This window comes from Schistocerca piceifrons, chromosome 2 (genome assembly GCF_021461385.2).
Source record: "Schistocerca piceifrons isolate TAMUIC-IGC-003096 chromosome 2, iqSchPice1.1, whole genome shotgun sequence".
In the NCBI taxonomy this organism is placed as follows: Eukaryota; Metazoa; Arthropoda; class Insecta; order Orthoptera; family Acrididae; genus Schistocerca; species Schistocerca piceifrons.
This window is the reverse complement of record NC_060139.1, coordinates 1,104,550,322-1,104,569,178: the sequence shown is the minus strand read 5'-3', so window position 1 is coordinate 1,104,569,178 and position 18,857 is coordinate 1,104,550,322. Positions and strand designations below refer to the sequence as shown.

Sequence of the window (18,857 nt, the reverse complement as noted above, 5' to 3'; positions counted from 1 at the left end):
CACAAGATTCGTTTGAAAAACTTGCCCTCGATCAGTAATTAACAACCTGGAGGCACCGTGTTTTAATAAATGTCTTCCACGATGATTTTGGCTACCTCGGATACTTCAGCTGTTTTCACAGCTTTTGTAATGGCATAGCATGTCAGACAACCAGTGTCCATCTATTGCCACTAGCAGATGTTGGAAACCATCCAAGGAGGTCAGTCCCAATATACTGGAAAGGCATTTTGGCTGGTGGAATTGGTATGAGTCAGCCAGGTGGTTTCTGAGGAACTGCCTTTCTCCTCTGGCACTCTCTAGAGTGCGACACATAGTGACGGACACTCCTAAATAAACCTGGGCAGAAAAATCTCTTGCGGATTCTAACATATGTCGTAATAAATCCTAAATATCTGGCCTTGGGTGTGTCATGGAATTTCTGTAGAACATCTAAGCACGTGTGTCTGGGAATCACTGGTAGCCACCGCTTTCCAAATCGATCAAAGTTTTTCTTGCAAAGTAATCCGTTAATTACCTTAAATTGTGCTTTCACACCCTCTGACCAAAGGCAAGCATAATTTTACATATCTTGGTGTCCTTCTTCTGCTCAGCAGAAAGATGCTGGAGTGCAGCGAGACAGTCAGTGCCTTCATCAAAGTCTTGATGGTCTTGTACAGGGTTTCTTGAGAGACAGTCGGCATCTTGGTGTTTTCTTCCACTTTTGTACACTATGGTAATGTCATACTCTTGAAGACATAGTGCCCACCTGGCGATTTGTCCTGCTGGATCCTTAAGACCAGTCAACCAACAGAGTGAATGATGGTCTGTAACAACTGTGAATGGCCGTCCATAGAGATACTTTTGAAATCTGCACATGGTCCAGATCACAGCAAGACATTCTCTTTCTGTAGTTGAGTAGTATCTCTTGGCTTTTGTAAGTGTCCTAGAAGCACAGGATATAACCTTCTCTTTTCCATGCAAAATTTGCACCAGAACGGGACCGATCCCATACCTGCTGGCATCTGTGTGTAGTTCTGTAGGTGCTCTCTCATCATACAGACCAAGTACAGGGTCATTCGTCAGAGCTTTTCACAGCACATCGAAAGAATCTTGTTGAGCACCAACCCAGTTAAATTTAGCATCAGCTTTTAACAACTCTTGGAGTGACCTGGCTTTTATACAAAAGTCTGATAAAAAGACGGTAATAGGAACATAATCCGAGGAAGCTTCTCACATCTCTTTTAGGAATAGGAAATTCTGTTATAGATCTCACCTTTTCTTGGTCTGGCCTCACACCTTCATTTGACACAAGGTGTCCAAGTATTTTGATTTCTTTTGCTCCAGAGAGACACTTTCTTGGATTAAGTTTCAGTCTGCCTTGTCGGAGACACTTAGGAATGGCCCTCACTCTTTTTATATGTTCATCAAATGTCTCCGAGAACACTATAATGTCATCTTAATAACAAAGACATGTCATCCACTTCAGGTGCCTTAGAAGATTATCCATCATCCGTTCAAAAGTTGCTGGTGCAGTACACAAACCAAATGGCATTATCTTAAACTCATATAGGCCTTCAGGGGTGATGAATGCAGTTTTCTCACGATCAGCCTCATCTACTTCAGTTTGCCAGTATCCCAAGTACATGTCCATCATTGAGAAAAACTTAGCCCCCTTCAGACAATCTACTGAATCATCAATTTGTGGATGAGGGTAAATGTCCTTTTTAGTTATCTTATTAAGCTTCCTGTAATCAACACAAAAGTGCCAACTCCCATCCTTCTTCCTGACGAGGACCACTGGTGACAACCATGGGTTCTGCGAAGGCTGAATGGTGTCATTCTTCATCATTTTCTCTACCTCATCGGCCTTAGACTGTTTGCCGATGATGCTGTAGTCTACAGGAATGTAGTATCACATGAAAGCTGTGAACAGATCAGTGAGGATTTGCAGAAAATAAATGTGTGGTGTAAAGACTTGCAGTTATTTCTCAATGTTAGTAAGTGTAACCTACTGCGTATAACAAGGCAAAAATCCCAATCAATGTACGAGTTCAAGATAAATGCCCAGTCTTTGGAAGCGGTAACGTCCATCAAGTATCTGGGTGGACTATTCGAAATGATCTCAAATGGAATGATCAGATTACACAAGTAATGGGTAAGGCGAACTCTAGATTGTGGCTTATTGGTAGAATCCTGACGCGATGCAGTCGTTCAACAAAGGAAATAGCTTACACTACGTTAGTTTGTCCTTTCTTGGAGTACTGTTCGTCTGTATGGGACCCTTACCAGTTGGGTCTGATTCAAGAGATTGAGAAGGTCCAAAGAGGAGCAGCAAGATTCGTGACTTGTACATTTAGCAATCGCGAGAGTGTTACAAATCTCATAGAAAGTTTGAAGTGGGACACACTTGCAGATAGATGGTGCGCTAAACAAAAGGAGCTGCTCACTAAATTCCAAAATCTGATCTTCGCCGAGGATGTAGAGCATATATTATTGCCACCAACTTTCAGATCGTGCAATGATCACCATTCAAAGATAAGGGAAATAAGAGCTCCTACTGAGGTATTCAGACAGTCGTTTTTCCCTTGCGCGATCCGCGAGTGGAACAGAAGGGGGCAAATATGATTTTGGCGTGAATTGTGCCCTCCGCCACACACGGCTTGGTGGCTAGCGGAGTATATATGTAGATGTAGATCATCATCATCATCATCATCATCATCATTTAAGACTGATTATGCCTTTGTGCATTCAGTCTGGAGCATAGCCCCCTTATAAAATTCCTCCGTGATCCCCTGTTCAGTGCTAACATTGGTGCCTTTTCTGATGTTAAACCTATTACTTCAAAATCATTCTTAACCGAATCCAGGTACCTTCTCCTTGGTCTAAAATCATTCTTAACCGAATCCAGGTACCTTCTCCTTGGTCTGCCTCGACTCCTCCTACCCTCTACTGCTGAACCCATGAGTCCTTTGGGTAGCCTTGCTTTTCCCATGCGTGTAACATGACCCCACCATCTAAGCCTGTTCGCCCTGACTGCTACATCTATCGGGTTCATTCCCAGTTTTTCTTTGATTTCCTCATCGTGCACACCCTCCTGCCATTGTTCCCATCTACTAGTACCTGCAATCATCCTAGCTACTTTCATATCCGTAACCTCAACCTTGTTGATAAGGTAACCTGAATCCACCCAGCTTTCGCTCCCATACAACAAAGTTGGTCGGAAGATTGAACGGTGCACAGATAACTTAGTCTTGGTACTGACTTCCTTCTTGCAGAAGAGAGTAGATCGTAGCTGAGCGCTCACTGCATTAGCTTTGCTACACCTTGCTTGCAGTTCTTTCACTATGTTGCCATCCTGTGAGAATATGCATCCTAAGTACTTGAAACCGTCTACCTGTTCTAACTTTGTTCCTCCTATTTGGCACTCAATCCGTTTATATTTCTTTCCCACCGACATTACTTTCGTTTTGGAGATGATAATCTTCATACCATAGTCCTTACATTTCTGATCTAGCTCTGAAATATTACTTTGCAAACTTTCAATCGAATCTGCCATCACAACTAAGTCATCCGCATATGCAAGACTGCTTATTTTGTGTTCACATATCTTAATCTCACCCAGCCAGTCTATTGTTTTCAACATATGATCCATAAATAATATGAACAACAGTGGAGACAGGTTGCAGCCTTGTCTTACCCCTGAAACTACTCTGAACCATGAACTCAATTTACCGTCAACTCTAACTGCTGCCTGACTATCCATGTAAAGACCTTTAATTGCTTGCAAAAGTTTGCCTCCTATTCCATAATCTCATAGAACAGACAATAACTTCCTCCTAGGAACCCGGTCATATGCCTTTTCTAGATCTATAAAGCACAGATACAATTCCCTGTTCCACTCATAACACTTCTCCATTATTTGCCATAAGCTAAAGATCTGGTCCTGACAACCTCTAAGAGGCCTAAACCCACACTGATTTTCATCCAATTTGTCCTCAACTAATACTCACACTTTCCTTTCAACAATACCTGAGAAGATTTTACCCACAACGCTGATTAAAGAGATACCTCTGTAGTTGTTACAATATTTTCTGTTTCCATGTTTAAAGATTGGTGTGATTACTGCTTTTGTCCAGTCTGATGGAACCTGTCCCGACTCCCAGACCATTTCAATTATCCTGTGTAGCCATTTAAGACCTGACATTCCACTGTATTTGATGAGTTCCAACTTAATTTCATCCATCCCAGCTGCTTTATTGCACTGCAATCTATTGACCATTTTCTCCACTTCCTCAAATGTGATCCTTTTTCCATCATCATTCCTATCCAATTCTACCTCGAAATCTGAAACATTGCTGATCGTATTTTCACCTACATTGAGCAACTCTTCAAAATATTCCCTCCATCTGCCCAAGGCATCCACAGGATTCACAGCAGTTTTCCTGACCTGTCCAAAATACTTGTCATTTCCTTCTTACCTCCCTTTCGAAGACTGCTAATTACATTCCAGAATTTTTTTCCAGCAGCTTGACCCATAGTCTCCAACCTGTTTCCAAAGTCTTCCCAAGATTTCTTCTTGGATGCTGCAATTATCTGTTTGGCTTTGTTTCTTTCTTCAACATAACTTTCTCTGTCTACCTGAGTTCTAGTATGTGCCATTTTTGATACGCCTTCTTTTTCCTTTTACCGGCTGCCTTGACTGTGTCATTCCACCAAGCTGTTTGCTTCATCCTACTTTTACACACTACCGTTCCAAGACATTCTTTAGCCACTTCCAGTACTGTGTCCCTGTACCTTGTCCATTCCTTTTTCCAATGACTGTAATTGACTACATTCAACTAACTGGTATCATTCTGAGATCGCTGTTATGTACTTGTGCCTGATTTCCTTATCCTGAAGTTTCTCCACTTTTATCCTCCTACATATGGACCTGACCTCCTGCACTTTTGGCTTCACAATCCCAATTTCACTGCAGATTAAATAAGGATCAGTGTCATCAAAGAATCCTCTGAATACATGTGTATCCCTCACAGCCTTCCTGAATTCCTGATCTGTTATTATATAGTCAATGACAGATCTGGTTCCCCTGCCTTCCCAAGTATACCGGTGAATGTTCTTATGTTTAAAAAAGGAGTTTGTGATTACTAAGCCCATACTGGCACAGAAATCCAAGAGTTGTTTCCCGTTCCTGTTGGCCTCCATATCCTCTCCAAATTTACCCATAACCTTTTCATACCCTTCTGTTCGATTTCCAATCCTGGCATTAAAATCACCCATGAGCAGAACACTGTCCTTGTCCTTTACTCTAACAACTATATCACTGAGTGCCTCATAAAAACTATCCATCTTATCTTGATCTGTCCCTTCACAATGCAAATATACTGACACAATCCTAATTTTCTTGCTAGACACTGTCAGATCTATCCACATTAGTCGTTCGTTTACATACCTTACTGCAAGTACGCTGGGTTCCATTTCTTTCCTGATGTAAAGCCTTACACCCCATTGTGCTATTCCTGCTTTGACTCCTGACAGGTAGATCATGTATTCTCCCACTTCTTCTTCTTTCTCACCCCTTACCCGAATGTCACTAACAGCTAAAACGTCCAGCCCCATCTAACTTGCAGCCTCTGCCAGCTCTACCTTTTTCCCAGAGTAGCCCCCATTGATATTAATGGCTCCCCATCTCATTACCATTTGTTTGCCAAGTCGTATCTAAGGAGTCCCTGGTTTGTCAGTTAGAGGTGGGACTCCGTCACCTCCAAAGGTCCAAGGCATTTTGCTCTGATTGTAGCCAGCATCATATTTAAAGTACCAGGGAAGCAGGTTGCTAGCCTTGCTTGCCCCGAGTCCCATTGAGTTTTACCCCTAACGGTTGAGGGACTAACTGGTGGATTTGGTAGTCTTTGCTGTATGAGCACAAAGGTGACCACGACTCAGAATATGTCCAAGATGCCCAGCCTTATTCCAAAGTAGCTGGTATCCCAACTGTCGGGACCACTTACTTGGCCACTCATACATTGCCTGTGGTTCATGAACTAGGACATGACTACAGGAACCCACACCATGAACCACGTAGATGTAGATGTAGAAGATGTAGAAGAATAATTTGACGTTCCGTTGCTGACACACGGTATGCTCTCTGGCTTATTGGTTGATGGTCTCTAGTGCTAATCCAGTGATTCACCATCAATTTGTCTAATTTGCTCTTCACGTGTGGACTGAAGCATTCAGAGAACTCATGAAGAATGGCAAGTAGCTTCTTCTGGTGTTCCTTAGTGAGATCAGGTGATAGTTGAGCTACAAGATCTTGTCTCATAGTGGTAGCTCTAATTTTGCCCAGAGACTCGGCGTGGGAGGTTTCTATGATGCTCAGCTGTTCTTCAATTAACAGCTCAGCATTTGCTATGCACATGCATCTTAGAAGGATCTGCGGTTCTCGGCGACAGTTAAGTATCCACAATTCACCAAATCCGTTCTTAAATGAGGCAACAGAGGCTGGGGTGACCAAGCTATTCTTCAGTGGTATGCTTCTCTTAAATTCCACCCATGGGATGATTCATGGTATGACACATGACAATTACCTTTCTAGTGCTGACTGCAGGAATGATCAGTTCATCCAGCACACATAGTCTCCACACATCTGAATGCGCATCTTCCTGTCCACAGTATCCCATCTCATCTAGCATAATCTTTGAGCGACCACAATCTATAATTGCCTTAGAAGCTTACGAAAAGTCCCATCCAAGAATGACATCATGACTACACTCTTGTAAGATGATGAATTCTAAGGGCTGTGTATGGCCACTTATATCCACACAAATGGTACATCTTCCTGTAGGTTTTACATATTTCCCATTAGCCGCCTTCAGCAGAGATGTTTTCTTGTCGACAAATACGATTTTCTGCAACTGGCGATGGTACATCTCCGAAATGACTGAATATGATGATCCAGAGTCCACAAGAGCTTTAGCTGGTCGGCCATTCATGAGGATATCAACTTAGTTTCCTATCATTTTTGTAGTGATCGACAATGGAGGATTTTTCTCTTCAGCGGCCTCACCTCCAAGGAAGGTCGCACCCTTAAGTTTTTAAGGTTGCTGAAACTAGGTGATCGGCTGGAGCTTCTAAACGGCGATGGAGCCCTTGATCAGCATGTTGGGAAGCGTCCTCTCCAGCGGCTAGCTTGCAGTGATGGTGACCTACGTCGTCCTGCACTCACATCTTCTTGTTCATCTTTGTCATCATGGAGGTGGCGTCAGCCAAGATCGGTCTGCTATCTTCTGGCACGTGTGTCATCAAATACCCACCACCTTTCTCGACAATAGTGAACCACATGTACTGGTCGTCCACAGTGGAAACATACTGGCTGGTTATCCTGGGTCCTACAGACGTCAGCCTTTCTTGGTGCGCAAACAGGTTCTTCATGCGGCATTGTAGGAATGTAACTGCACCTGGGTCTCGATTTTTTCATTGTTTTAAAGGGAAATGAAGGACGAGAGATTGGGTTCAATGTCTGTTCCACTTCCTCCTTTATGACCTCTTGAAGCGTCTCGGTTTTTTGCTTGCCATGCAATCCAAACCTGAAGGCTGAAGACTACACTACACAAACACACGAGATATTTTAAATTAAACTACAAAAAGATACAGAAAAATCTAAATAAGTAACTTGATTCTACATAGAAGCTCATAAAAAAATTAATAAACTAACAACTGAGTTCACAAAATGACACAGTTACAACAATTAGCCTATACAAATAAGGACACATCTGTTTATCAATGATTCAAAATAGGAATTGAGACAAATTTATTTCTAGTTATATTACTGCCTCAGAGTGAGACTATCAGTGCAGTCAATGCACAACAAAATTGTGAGACCCTAAAAAATTTCAAAAGGCTACATTCAAAACAAAAGGAGGGGAATGCTGATGTGAGGAGAATGCTTGTTGCACAAAATACTTGTCCTCACACAGCATTGGTCACCAGGTAGCTCTTAGACTTATTTGATTTAAATGTTTCTACCCCCACCCCCCCACCCCTCCTACCCTATTCCACTGACTTGGCGCCTTCGGATTATCATCTTTTCACCTCCCTGAAGGCACACATGTGAACAACGAGAAGGTGCATAAAGAGGTTCTGAACTAAGGGAAGGATGTTGTGGGAGAGTTCTTCAAGTAGGGCATAAAGAAGATAGTGACATGATTCACCACATGTCCTGAACAGGTTGGCATTTGTGTAAAAAAATAGTCAACCAGTGCATCAACAGAAGCCTGTAATTTTTTTAAATTCACTTTTTCTAAAAGAAATTTAAAAATCTAGTACACTTACTATCTGAACATGCCTCATATATATTAAAAGCAACCAAAAGCATGGAATATAGTCTTAATGTAACCACTGTTACTGTAGTGTACTGCATGAAGAAAGACAAAGAGACGTTTTTTATATTACATATATTCTTTGGACCTCACTGCTTAAAAGTTTCCGCATGTGGTGATCGACAACTGTTTATTGAATTATTTAAAACAACTCCAGTTGCCATTGAGACTTTGTACTTGTACTTGTACTATTATCTTTTGAATGTTGTTTCTCTTTCGCGTAATTTCTCAGAACCACCTAAAAATGGCTTAATACAAAAGGACAAAGCTGGTAGTGCACTCAATAACACATTCAAAGCAGCTGGAGCAGATTTTAATTTATTTAATAAAAGAACAAGCTAGAATAAACATGTCTGTTAGTTTCCATGATCTTTATTATGAAGAGGATACATTGCTATTGCTACCCACCGTATAGTGGTGATGTTGAGTCATAGGCAGGCACAATAGAAAGACTACTAAACAAGTGAGTTTTCGGCCAAAAGGCCTACTTCTGAAGTAGATAAAACACACACACACACACACACACACACACACAAAAACTGTCTCTGGCTGTTGAGGCCTGACTCTGAGTGACTGAGCAACTTGTTGGCCAGAGGCAGTACTATTAATCTTCTTCATAATATTTTATTTTTGTTGCAAACAATGATTGTGATCAGGATTATCAGTAAATTTAGTACAAAGTAGCAGGAAGAGTTCACTGTGTTACTCCATCATAGACTGAACATGAAGTTGACTTTTATTAAAGCTATAGAGTTCTTTTCTTTTTAAGTAATATCTACACTATGTGAAAGTTCAGAACTGGTCCTGCATAACTGTACACTGCATTAAAATATGGCTTCATGCTCAGAAAATTGCCAAGGAGGTATAAGTGTCAGTATAGGTAAACTCAAAAAGGAATAAGAACATTAAAAATATGTAATAGTTCAAATAGCACAGACTTCAAGTAACCACATCAGTCATACATAATGTCTGTCATGTATTATTGCTACTCGAAATGGTGATTGGTATGAAATATAAAAAATAAATTCTTTAATGACTTAATTACATTCCTATTAAATGACACTTTGTCTCTAATTACTTGTATGCCAAATGCAACCATTGATTTAATTTAGAATTTGATATTGTTGATAGTTCAGCAATGTTTTGTACTCATTCAGTATTTCTGAATGTATGCATATTATGAGTATGTTCAAACCTTTATTGATTATTTCCTTTCATTTTCTCTGATTTCCATTCTTGGTGACACTTTTGAAGACGAAATATATTTGATAAAGAAGAATATGACAGGATTTCGACTAAAAATAAATCAGTTCCTTGCTATGCTCATGAAGAGAGCCCTGTACACAAAAAGGACATGGATTTTACTTCTTATAATGACAATAATACCTGTGTTCTTTTACATAATTGTCATTATTATTGTGCGTATAATGGGACAAATGGATGACCTGCCAGCTCTTGAACTCAGCTTACAGGTAAATATACAAATGACCACTATGATTTTTTTGTTGCTGTTAAATTGACTATGTTGCATAGACATACTTAAGATTAATAAAATGAAATTGATTTTTCTGTGGGAAAAATCTGTGATGATACAATTCAGAAATCTCTCAAAATATGTGTAAATATATAAGAAGCATTATACTTCACTATTGGAACTGTAAGTTTCTTCTTCAGAGTGAGAAGAATGTTTAGAATTTGGAGGAGGAAGCAGGTGGCAGAGGAGAAGTTTGGGGGGGGGGGGGGGGGATTTTGCAGATCACTCATCACACTCACAAGTCAGTCAAGAGCAGCACACTAGTTCAGCAATTTCTCAGAAATTTTCTGATGTCTTTTTCCCTTATCTTCACTTTTTATCCCCCAGCCTCAAGACTAGGGTACATACAGACAGTGTTTTCCATTTGGGAGCCCTCAGGAAGAAATAGAAAATAGTAATGCGAGGAACATATCTTGTGCCAAACAATACATGAAAAATATATTTTTTGATGTAGAAGTAGGTAGCAACTTCATCTAATTTCATGTTTTGTGTTTAAAGTTATCAAAGGAAGTAAAACTAATACATTTAGTGAAATTGAATGAAATGGCCAGTACCTGTAGACAGTAAGTTTGAGGGGTAGGAGTAACTATATATTACTAAAGTATTAGATTATCCTACGATAAGTGTACCCCAGAATATGAGAATTTACTTTCACATGACATAAGTTACCAGTCATTCTAAATGTCACATAATGTTCTAATTATGATTCATCTGGAATTGATGCCCTTCTGGACCTGATGATAAACTCTCACTCTAGATCTCTTTCTGATTTTACACTCCACAGTCACCTTATTTCTTTTTATCTAGGACAGTTAGCATCGTAGGAACATGATAGTACATAAATTCGTATTCTTGTGTCCAGTTGCATGAAAGATGTCTGTAAGAAATCCCGCCAAGTGAGAGCCATGTGCTGTGATCTGCTTCCTACTCACAGAAGGAGTAACACCTACCAAAATATTTTTGTGAACCGAAACGGTTTATAGCACATGTGTTATGAACAGAATGAATGTGTTCAAGTGTTGTAGGGAATTCAGTAGAAGCAGAGCAAATGTTCATTGCAAACAGAGGTGTAGAAGACCCATTTTCACTGATGAGTTGGTGCAAAAAATCAAGGAAACTGCTTCTAAAGACCTACTACTTACAGTGCATAAAATTTCTGTGAAGTTTCCACAACTCTCCAGAACTCTCTTATACTATAGGCTCACAGAAATGCTGGGGTACTGGAAGTTGTGTGCAAGATGGGTCCCAAAACAGCTGGCAGAGCAGCACGAGAAAAATTGGGTCAGTAGCACCTGTGAGCAACTCGAATTGGGAGGTGAGGATTTTCTGAGCTCTGTTATTACTGGAAATGAAACGTGGGTGGATCATTACACACCTGAGACAAAAAGACAGACATCACAGTGGTGTCACACTAATTCCCTATTTGCCAAAAAATTTAAAACAACAATTCAGGATGAGAAATTTGTGGCCTAAGTGTTTCGAGTCTAAAGAGACATCACTTTGGTCAAATTTCTGCAACAGAGTCAGACCATCAATGCACAATAAAATTGTCAGACCCTAAAAAATTTCAAAAGGTGCATTCAAAACAAAAGGAGTGGAATGCTGATGTGAGGAGAGTGTTGCGCAAAATACCTGTCCTCACACAACATTGGCCACCAGGGAGCTCTTGAACTTATTTGATTTGAGTGTTTTTACCCCCCCCCCCCCTCCCCCACATTCCATTGACTTGGCACCTTCAGATTATCATCTTTTCACCTTCCTGAATGCACACATGTGAACAATGAGGAGGTGCAGAAAGAGGCTCTGAACTGGGGGAAGGAGGTAGTGGGAGAGTTCTCCAAGGAGGGCATAAAGAAGATAGTGACATGGTTCACCACGTGTCCTGAGCAGGATGATGTTTGTGTAGAAAAATAGTCAATAGTCAACCAGTGTATCAACAGTATCTTATAACTTTTTAAATTCACTTTTTCTAAAACAAAAAACTAAAAACTGAACATGCCTCATATATTAAAAGCCACCAAAAGAATGGAATATAGTGTTCGATGTAACTATTGTTACTGTAGTGTACTGCATGAAGAAAGACAGAGAGATGGTTTTTATATATTGCATACATTCTTTTGGATCTCACTGCTAAAAGGAACACTTATTAGTTTCCCCATGTGGTGATCCACAACTGTTTATTGAATTAATGAAAACAACTCCAGTTGCTTTTGAGACTTTTATCTTGTACTTAAATCATTTAAATGTTGTTTCTCTTTAGTGTAATTTCTCAGAACCACCTAAAAATGGCTTATACAAAAGGTCAAAACTGGTAGTGCACTCAATAACACATTCAAAGCAGCTGGAGCAGATTTTAATTTATTTAATAAAAGAACAAGCTGGAATAAACATGTCTATCAGTTTATCTTTATTATGAAAATGATGCATTGCTACTCACCATATAGTGGAGATGTTGAGTCATAAATAGGCATAACAAAAAGACTGCTAAACAAGTGAGTTTTCGGCCAAAAGGCCTAGTTCTGAAGTAGATATCAGCCACACACACACACACAAAACCACTCTCTCTGGCTGTTCAGGCCTGACTGTGAGCAACTTGGTGGCCAGAGTCAGTGGACATGAGTGTGTGAGCTGTGCATAACCTAACTTAACGAGCACCTTCCATAATCCACAATTCGCACCACGAGTAAAACAAATTGTAAAAAAAAAGGCTCACTTAACGAGTGATGTTTTGCATAATGAGTGACAAAGATTTAGTGCGACATCATCAGCCATTTGTGCACAGCAGAGGAAACGTTAAACAATATGGACATGTTTCATTGCTGCAAGCGGCATATGAACAATGTCTTTAGTATGTACTGCAGTCTGGGTTTAGTGCTCTTTCTGCCACCATCTTAGTGCACATCTTTCTAAACTTGTGTTCGTACATTGTTTTCTTATGTGCAAATTTTAATAACCTTCATAGAAATGTCCCAAAAGAAGCCAAAAGGTTGCTTCTGATATGGCTAAATGAAAAGCAGTTGCAAGGTGATACTATTAACGAGAACATCATTTGTGAGAAGACGAGAATCATTTTTGCCGACATTGTTAAGAATATGCCAAGATTGTCAGTGGCCGAAGATGTGTTTAAGGAAAGCTGTGGGTGGTTTGAGAAGTTTAAGAGAAGAACTTTCAGGCACAGTGAAGCAGCCAGCTGTGATACAAAGCAAGCAGAGAACTTCATGAACAACTTCAAAATGCTCATAGATTCTGAGGGTTATCTGCCTTGACAGGTTTTTAATTGTGACGATGAGTCTATTCTGGATAAAGATGCTGAAGCATATCTTTATAACAGCTGATGAAAATGCATCACCCGATCACGAGCCAATGAAAGACCATCTCACACTATTATTCTGTGCCAATGCAAGCAGTGATTTGAAAATTAAATCTCTGCTTGTTTACCATTCAGAAACTCCATGTGCCTTCAAGAAGTGTTAAGTCCAGAAGAGCAGGTTAAATGTGATGTGGATGCCCAACAACAAAGTTTGGATGACACGTGATCTTTGTTTGTGATTGGATCAATGAAGTGTTTGATCCTTCAGTGTTTGATATTTGCTTGAGACGAATGTGCCACTCCATTTCTTGCATGTTATGGACGACTCTCCTGCCCATTCTTCAGGCCTACAAGACCACCTCTGTGAAGAATTTCAATTCATCAATACCCAATTTCTGTTTCCCAACACACTCAGTTACTCCAGCCTATGGACCAGCAGATTATTTCTAACTTTAAGAAGCTCTACACTAAAGCACTCTTTGAGCATTGCTTTAAGTTGACTGAAGCTACCAATCTCACTCTCTCAGAGTTTTGGAAATATCAGTTCAACATCATTGACAGGGTCAAGATGATCAAAAAGGCACGGGAAGGGGTTACTGAGAGAATTCTCACTCCTACTTGCAAGATGCTTTAGCTGGAGTGCAAAATCAGATGTGGCTCTGAAGCATTTCAGTCTATACCTGTGGTGCCTGTAGTAAACAAGATTGTGTCTTTGGCCAAGAGCACGGAACTAGAAGTGTCTGGCAATGATATCGACGAGCTTGTGGAAGATCACAGCCCAGGAGTGACCACCGAGGAGCTTATGAAGTTGCAGTGTATTTCACAACAGGAAATTGTGGAGAGAGGAGTTCTTCAGAGGAGGAGGAGGAGGATGAGGAGCAGGAGGAGGATGAGGAGACAGTAACAGCAACAGCCAAGCTGCAATCTTCGGGCGCAATAAGAGAAATGTTGAAAGCATGGGAATTGGGTGCATCGTACATTGAAAATCATCACCCCAATAAAGTAGTGGCATACATACTACAGATTTATTTGATCATAATTCTATGCCGCATTTGGTCAGGTATTGAAAGATTGACAGAAACGAATGACTATAGATAGCTTCCTAGTAAAAAAAAACTAGTCATGTATCATGAATGATAAACTGCATAATACTGTATGTATAATTTTCTTTGAATAAATGGCATGAGTAAGGTAAAACTTTTAGTATTTTTTCTGGATGAAATGCATCATCGTATTTTACATTAATTTATATGTGATAAATTGTTTTGCTTCACAAGTGTTTTGCACTATGAGTAAGATTCTGAGACAAATTACACTTGCTATGCAAGATTCCACTGTGTGTGTGTGTGTGTGTGTGTGTGTGTGTGTGTGTGTGTGTGTTTTGTCTACTTGTGAAGGAGGCCTTTTGCCCAAATGCTCATATTTTTAACAGTCTTTTTGTTGTGACTGTCTGCAACTCAGTGTGTCTCCGCTATACGGCGAGTAGCAACCTGTTCTTTTCATATATTGTTATTATTCCATATTGGGTTTTCCATTGTTTGATTTTCCAGGATCTTTCTCGTTTTGGTCAAATATTTTGGCCAAAATATTATTTTCAGAACTCTACAGTGTAATGGTGCCAAGAACAGAGATGTATATCTATACAAAATTACCTATCAGTACTCCTCAAAAGTATGTGTTGAGCTATCTCCCATTTTCGCGTCTTTCCAAATTACCGTGTGTCTAAGAATGAAACAGGGTAACTTTGATTTATATTCACATTGAACAAGTTCCAAAAATGGTATTCAGATTATTAGTAATTATTTTCATCACTTGATAGTAGTGGCACAAGTGTTAACAATGATTTCTATTATAGTTGTGCTACTGAAAGAGTGTCTGTGACAGCCGGTGACTATGTTATCAGTGCTACTATGTGGTATAGTTGTTCCTTGTTACATCTTGTTGGTTGCCCAACTATGTATATAGTACCAGAAAATTGCAGAGCTGTTGCAATGTTGTACTACTGAAGTGTGAAGAAACCTCAAAGGATCAGGTCATTCTCTCTTTGTAATAACAAGGGCATGCTGAAAGTAATGGCTCCAAAACTTTTATTCTGTTCTCAATATTGGTTATGTTACACATATTACTCTCTCAATTTTGCTGCTTCGCTGGCAAGTTGCAGCCCGCTGCCACTACAGGGCTCCAAATTGTGGTGTGTAACATGGCTGTGTGTAATGAACCTAAGTCAGTGTGTGAGAAACACTTCGCTGTAATCAAGTTTCTAACCACAGAAAACATGCCTCCAGTTGAAATCCGTAGAAGAATGAAAGCTGTGAATGGTGACGATTGTATCGACATCAGTGATGCTCGACATTGTGTTGTTCGTGCTCGTGTCAGTGAGTTGGTCACCAGTTAATTCTGGTTTTGTTGTGCAGTCAACATCAGCTATACTGAACCACTCACTCTTGTCACTGAGCTCAAGGTCCACTTGTAAAGACAGCATCAAATGTTAACACTTAGTTGGTGCCACAATTTAGTTTTGCATACTTTAATATATAAGAACATTGTCACTAATCTATAAAAAAAAAATGTATGCAGAGTAACACTCATTGATCGAGTTAGAACCAAGTTATTTTGCGCTAAAAGTGCCTGAAATATTACACTTAGTGGCAGTCAGCTGTCTACTGATCCATATTGCAGATGACGAGCCATCCACTAGTCCAGTCATAATTGTAGCAGTGGCTGTGTAGTTAACAGAAATGGGATGTAACAATATAGTGCTGTGCATTTTCATGTTTTCATGGCACGATGACTACCCCCATTAAATTTCGGGTGTGCAGCCACATAACTGCAGCTTCTTCTTGTATTAGTTGGCTGAATGTTATACAGCCAAAATATTAGAAGAAGAAGATGAAGAAGCTTTATTTATGCAATTATGTGTTTAATGGAGCAATTTTTTGACATTTTGAACATGAAGGTGATGGGTTCCTTAACAACATTGTGATAGGTGATGAAAGCTGAATTCAGCATTTTGGAAACAAGAGAGCACCAATGGAGTTCTGCCACAAAGAATCACCAACACCAAAAAAGTTCAAGACCATGCCATAAGCAGACAAAGTCACACTATCAGTGTTCTGGAATTTTCAAGGCGTGGTGCATTTGTAATTCACGCTAAAGGTGCCACCATAAACTCTGAAAGGTGTAGTGAGAGCCTCAGAAAACTGAAAGCACGTATTCGAAGAGTTCATCCACACACAGAGCACCCTCTCATTCGGCATGATAATGCCAGACCACAAATGAGTGCTGTGAAACCTGCAACAGCCTAATGCCTCGGGTTCACTGTCATTGATCATCTTCCGTACATTCCCGACTTGGTCCCATCTGATTGTCATCTTTTTCCGTAGTAAAAGACGGCATTTGACATCTTCACTTTGACAGTGATGAAGTGGTGCAAACACAGGTGAAGTTTTGCCTCTGTCAACAAACAGTCTACATTGACAGTATCAGCAAACTGGTCTTTCCTCATGAGAAATGTGTTCCTCACCATAGCGAGTATGTTGAGAAATAAATATGTTGATGTTAAGAATAAAGATGTAGAATGTTAGTAAAGTTTTTTTTATTTAAAAAGCTTTACGAATTTTCACATAAAAAATTTGGATGCTTACTTTTCAGCATGCTGTAATAAAAAGAAAAGGTTTGGAAATATATGTCAAGATAAAGTAAATATTACCAAATTTCACTATCTCATAACATATTTTAATGCATAGATGCATATCGTACCTGTATCTCACGGAAGACGGTAGACACCACAGTCTTCAAAGAGACTATTGCCATCATTCACATCTCCTATGCTACTGTCACTGTCTTCATTGACACTGCTGCTGCTGCTGTTGTGATCCCTTACTCTTATTATAAACTCCTCCACTCTTTGTTCCAGTGCTTCTCAGTGACATTCCTCTTCCAAGATGTGCCACATATGGGTGCCAGTAATGTTCTGTTTAGTAGGAGTAATAGTGCCCACTTTTATTTCTCTCTGCAAAATAAAATTTCACCTGAGCCCACGCGGATTCTATTGCATTGATATGACAATGATATGGTGAAAAGCACAAGACTCTAGGACCACTTTCTTCCACAATTTTGTCAATGTCATAAATGATATTATGGGATTTATGCTCTTTCATTATTTCCAGCAGTTCTCCATTTTTTTACTTCCATATCAAATGACTCTATGCTGTTCACCTCTAGCCAGTCTATAGTGTTACTTTTCCTGCAGCTGCATCTTGGGGCTTTGTTTAATCAGATGGAATGATACAAAACATTATTGAATATTATAGAGGAGCTATTTTCTATATTTTGTAGCAAAGAGTGTACGAACAACTCTTTAAATTTTGTTGCCATCATTTCCTTCTGGTATTCCCCAAATTTGTAGGGTGCAAGAATATGTCAAAACATTTGGAACAAACCCACCAATCATTGCAGCATGTAAAAGAATGTGGCAACTACCTTCGGCAACTGGAGCTTCTATTGCTCATCATGCAGTGTTATCAGTCCACACAGTCAGTCTCCAATTACCGGCATTAACCCATGTTTCATCCAACCAAATGATTTTTGCATGTAAATATTTCCCTTAAAAATGATGCCTCCAGGCAACAATATCCTACTGTTCAAGTAGAACTCCAGGTAGTATTTTCCATTGAAACCCTAACTCCTTTAGCACACCTGAAGCAGCTTTTTCTGGATGCAATATTCTTTCCACTTGTAACAGTCACGTGTGTTGTTGTCTTCAGTCTGAAGACTGGTGTAATGCAGTTCTCCACAAAGACCTATACATTTTGATATACATATTTGGCATTCTTCTGTAGCACCACATTTTAAGAACTTTTATTCTCTTCCATAGGAGGCTACACTCCAAACAAATGCCCTGAAAAAAGAATTTGTATCAAATTTATTTGAAAGTCTAAGACTTCCTACCAAATTTATTTAAAAATCTTATTCCCTCAGCACTGCCTGATTTTATTCTACTACATTCAACTACCAGTTTTTTGCTTTTGTTCCACCTGTTGTACAGCTATCAGTATCATTAAGAGACACAAGCCAACCAACCCTGGCTCTGTATTCGCCCAATATTGTCCTCTTGTTAATTATCAAGTTCCAGCAGCATGTAGTCTGGTTTTTCCTTTACTCAAAAGGGCAGCAGTGGGTTCCTGTAGGCCTCCAGCACACTTGTCCATCACTATGTTTTTCGCAGGGGTTGCTTCAATTTTCACGTTTCAACAGGGAAACAGTTTGTTCTATGACTTTTGACAGTGGTATAAGAGGCCAGCCATTATTCCTTTCTTCCTCAAAATAGCATATTGCGCAATATATGAGTTCACAAGATGGGCTTTTTAAGGTTGTGACCCTGACTACTTTCCTGGGGTTTAAGAATGAGGTTATATTACATAAATTTGAAGTTAAAAGAATGCCACTTTTCACCACATTGTTAACATAAAGTGAATAAGTAACTCACAATTTGTGACAAACAATTAGCATGGAATAAACTCTTTGGAGCCACTGAGAGCCACCATGTGTGACCTTTAGTTTTATGGGAGGCAATACAGTGCCATCACCATGCCAACGTTTATGAATTTCAGAGCATGGATTGGTGCTGTGTGTAGTCTCCACACATTGTGCTCAACGT

The 18,857-nt window shown here is 39.8% G+C and overlaps 1 protein-coding gene across 1 annotated transcript in view; it reads left to right on the top strand.

Moving 5' to 3' along the window:
- The window catches only part of LOC124776164 (phospholipid-transporting ATPase ABCA3), a 544,268-nt gene that overhangs the window by 240,594 nt on the left and 284,817 nt on the right, over nucleotides 1-18,857 (top strand). The window contains exon 13 of the mRNA XM_047251005.1: nucleotides 9,609-9,826. Within this exon, the coding sequence (XP_047106961.1) occupies nucleotides 9,609-9,826 (218 nt within the window). The remainder of the gene's footprint in view (nucleotides 1-9,608; nucleotides 9,827-18,857) is intronic.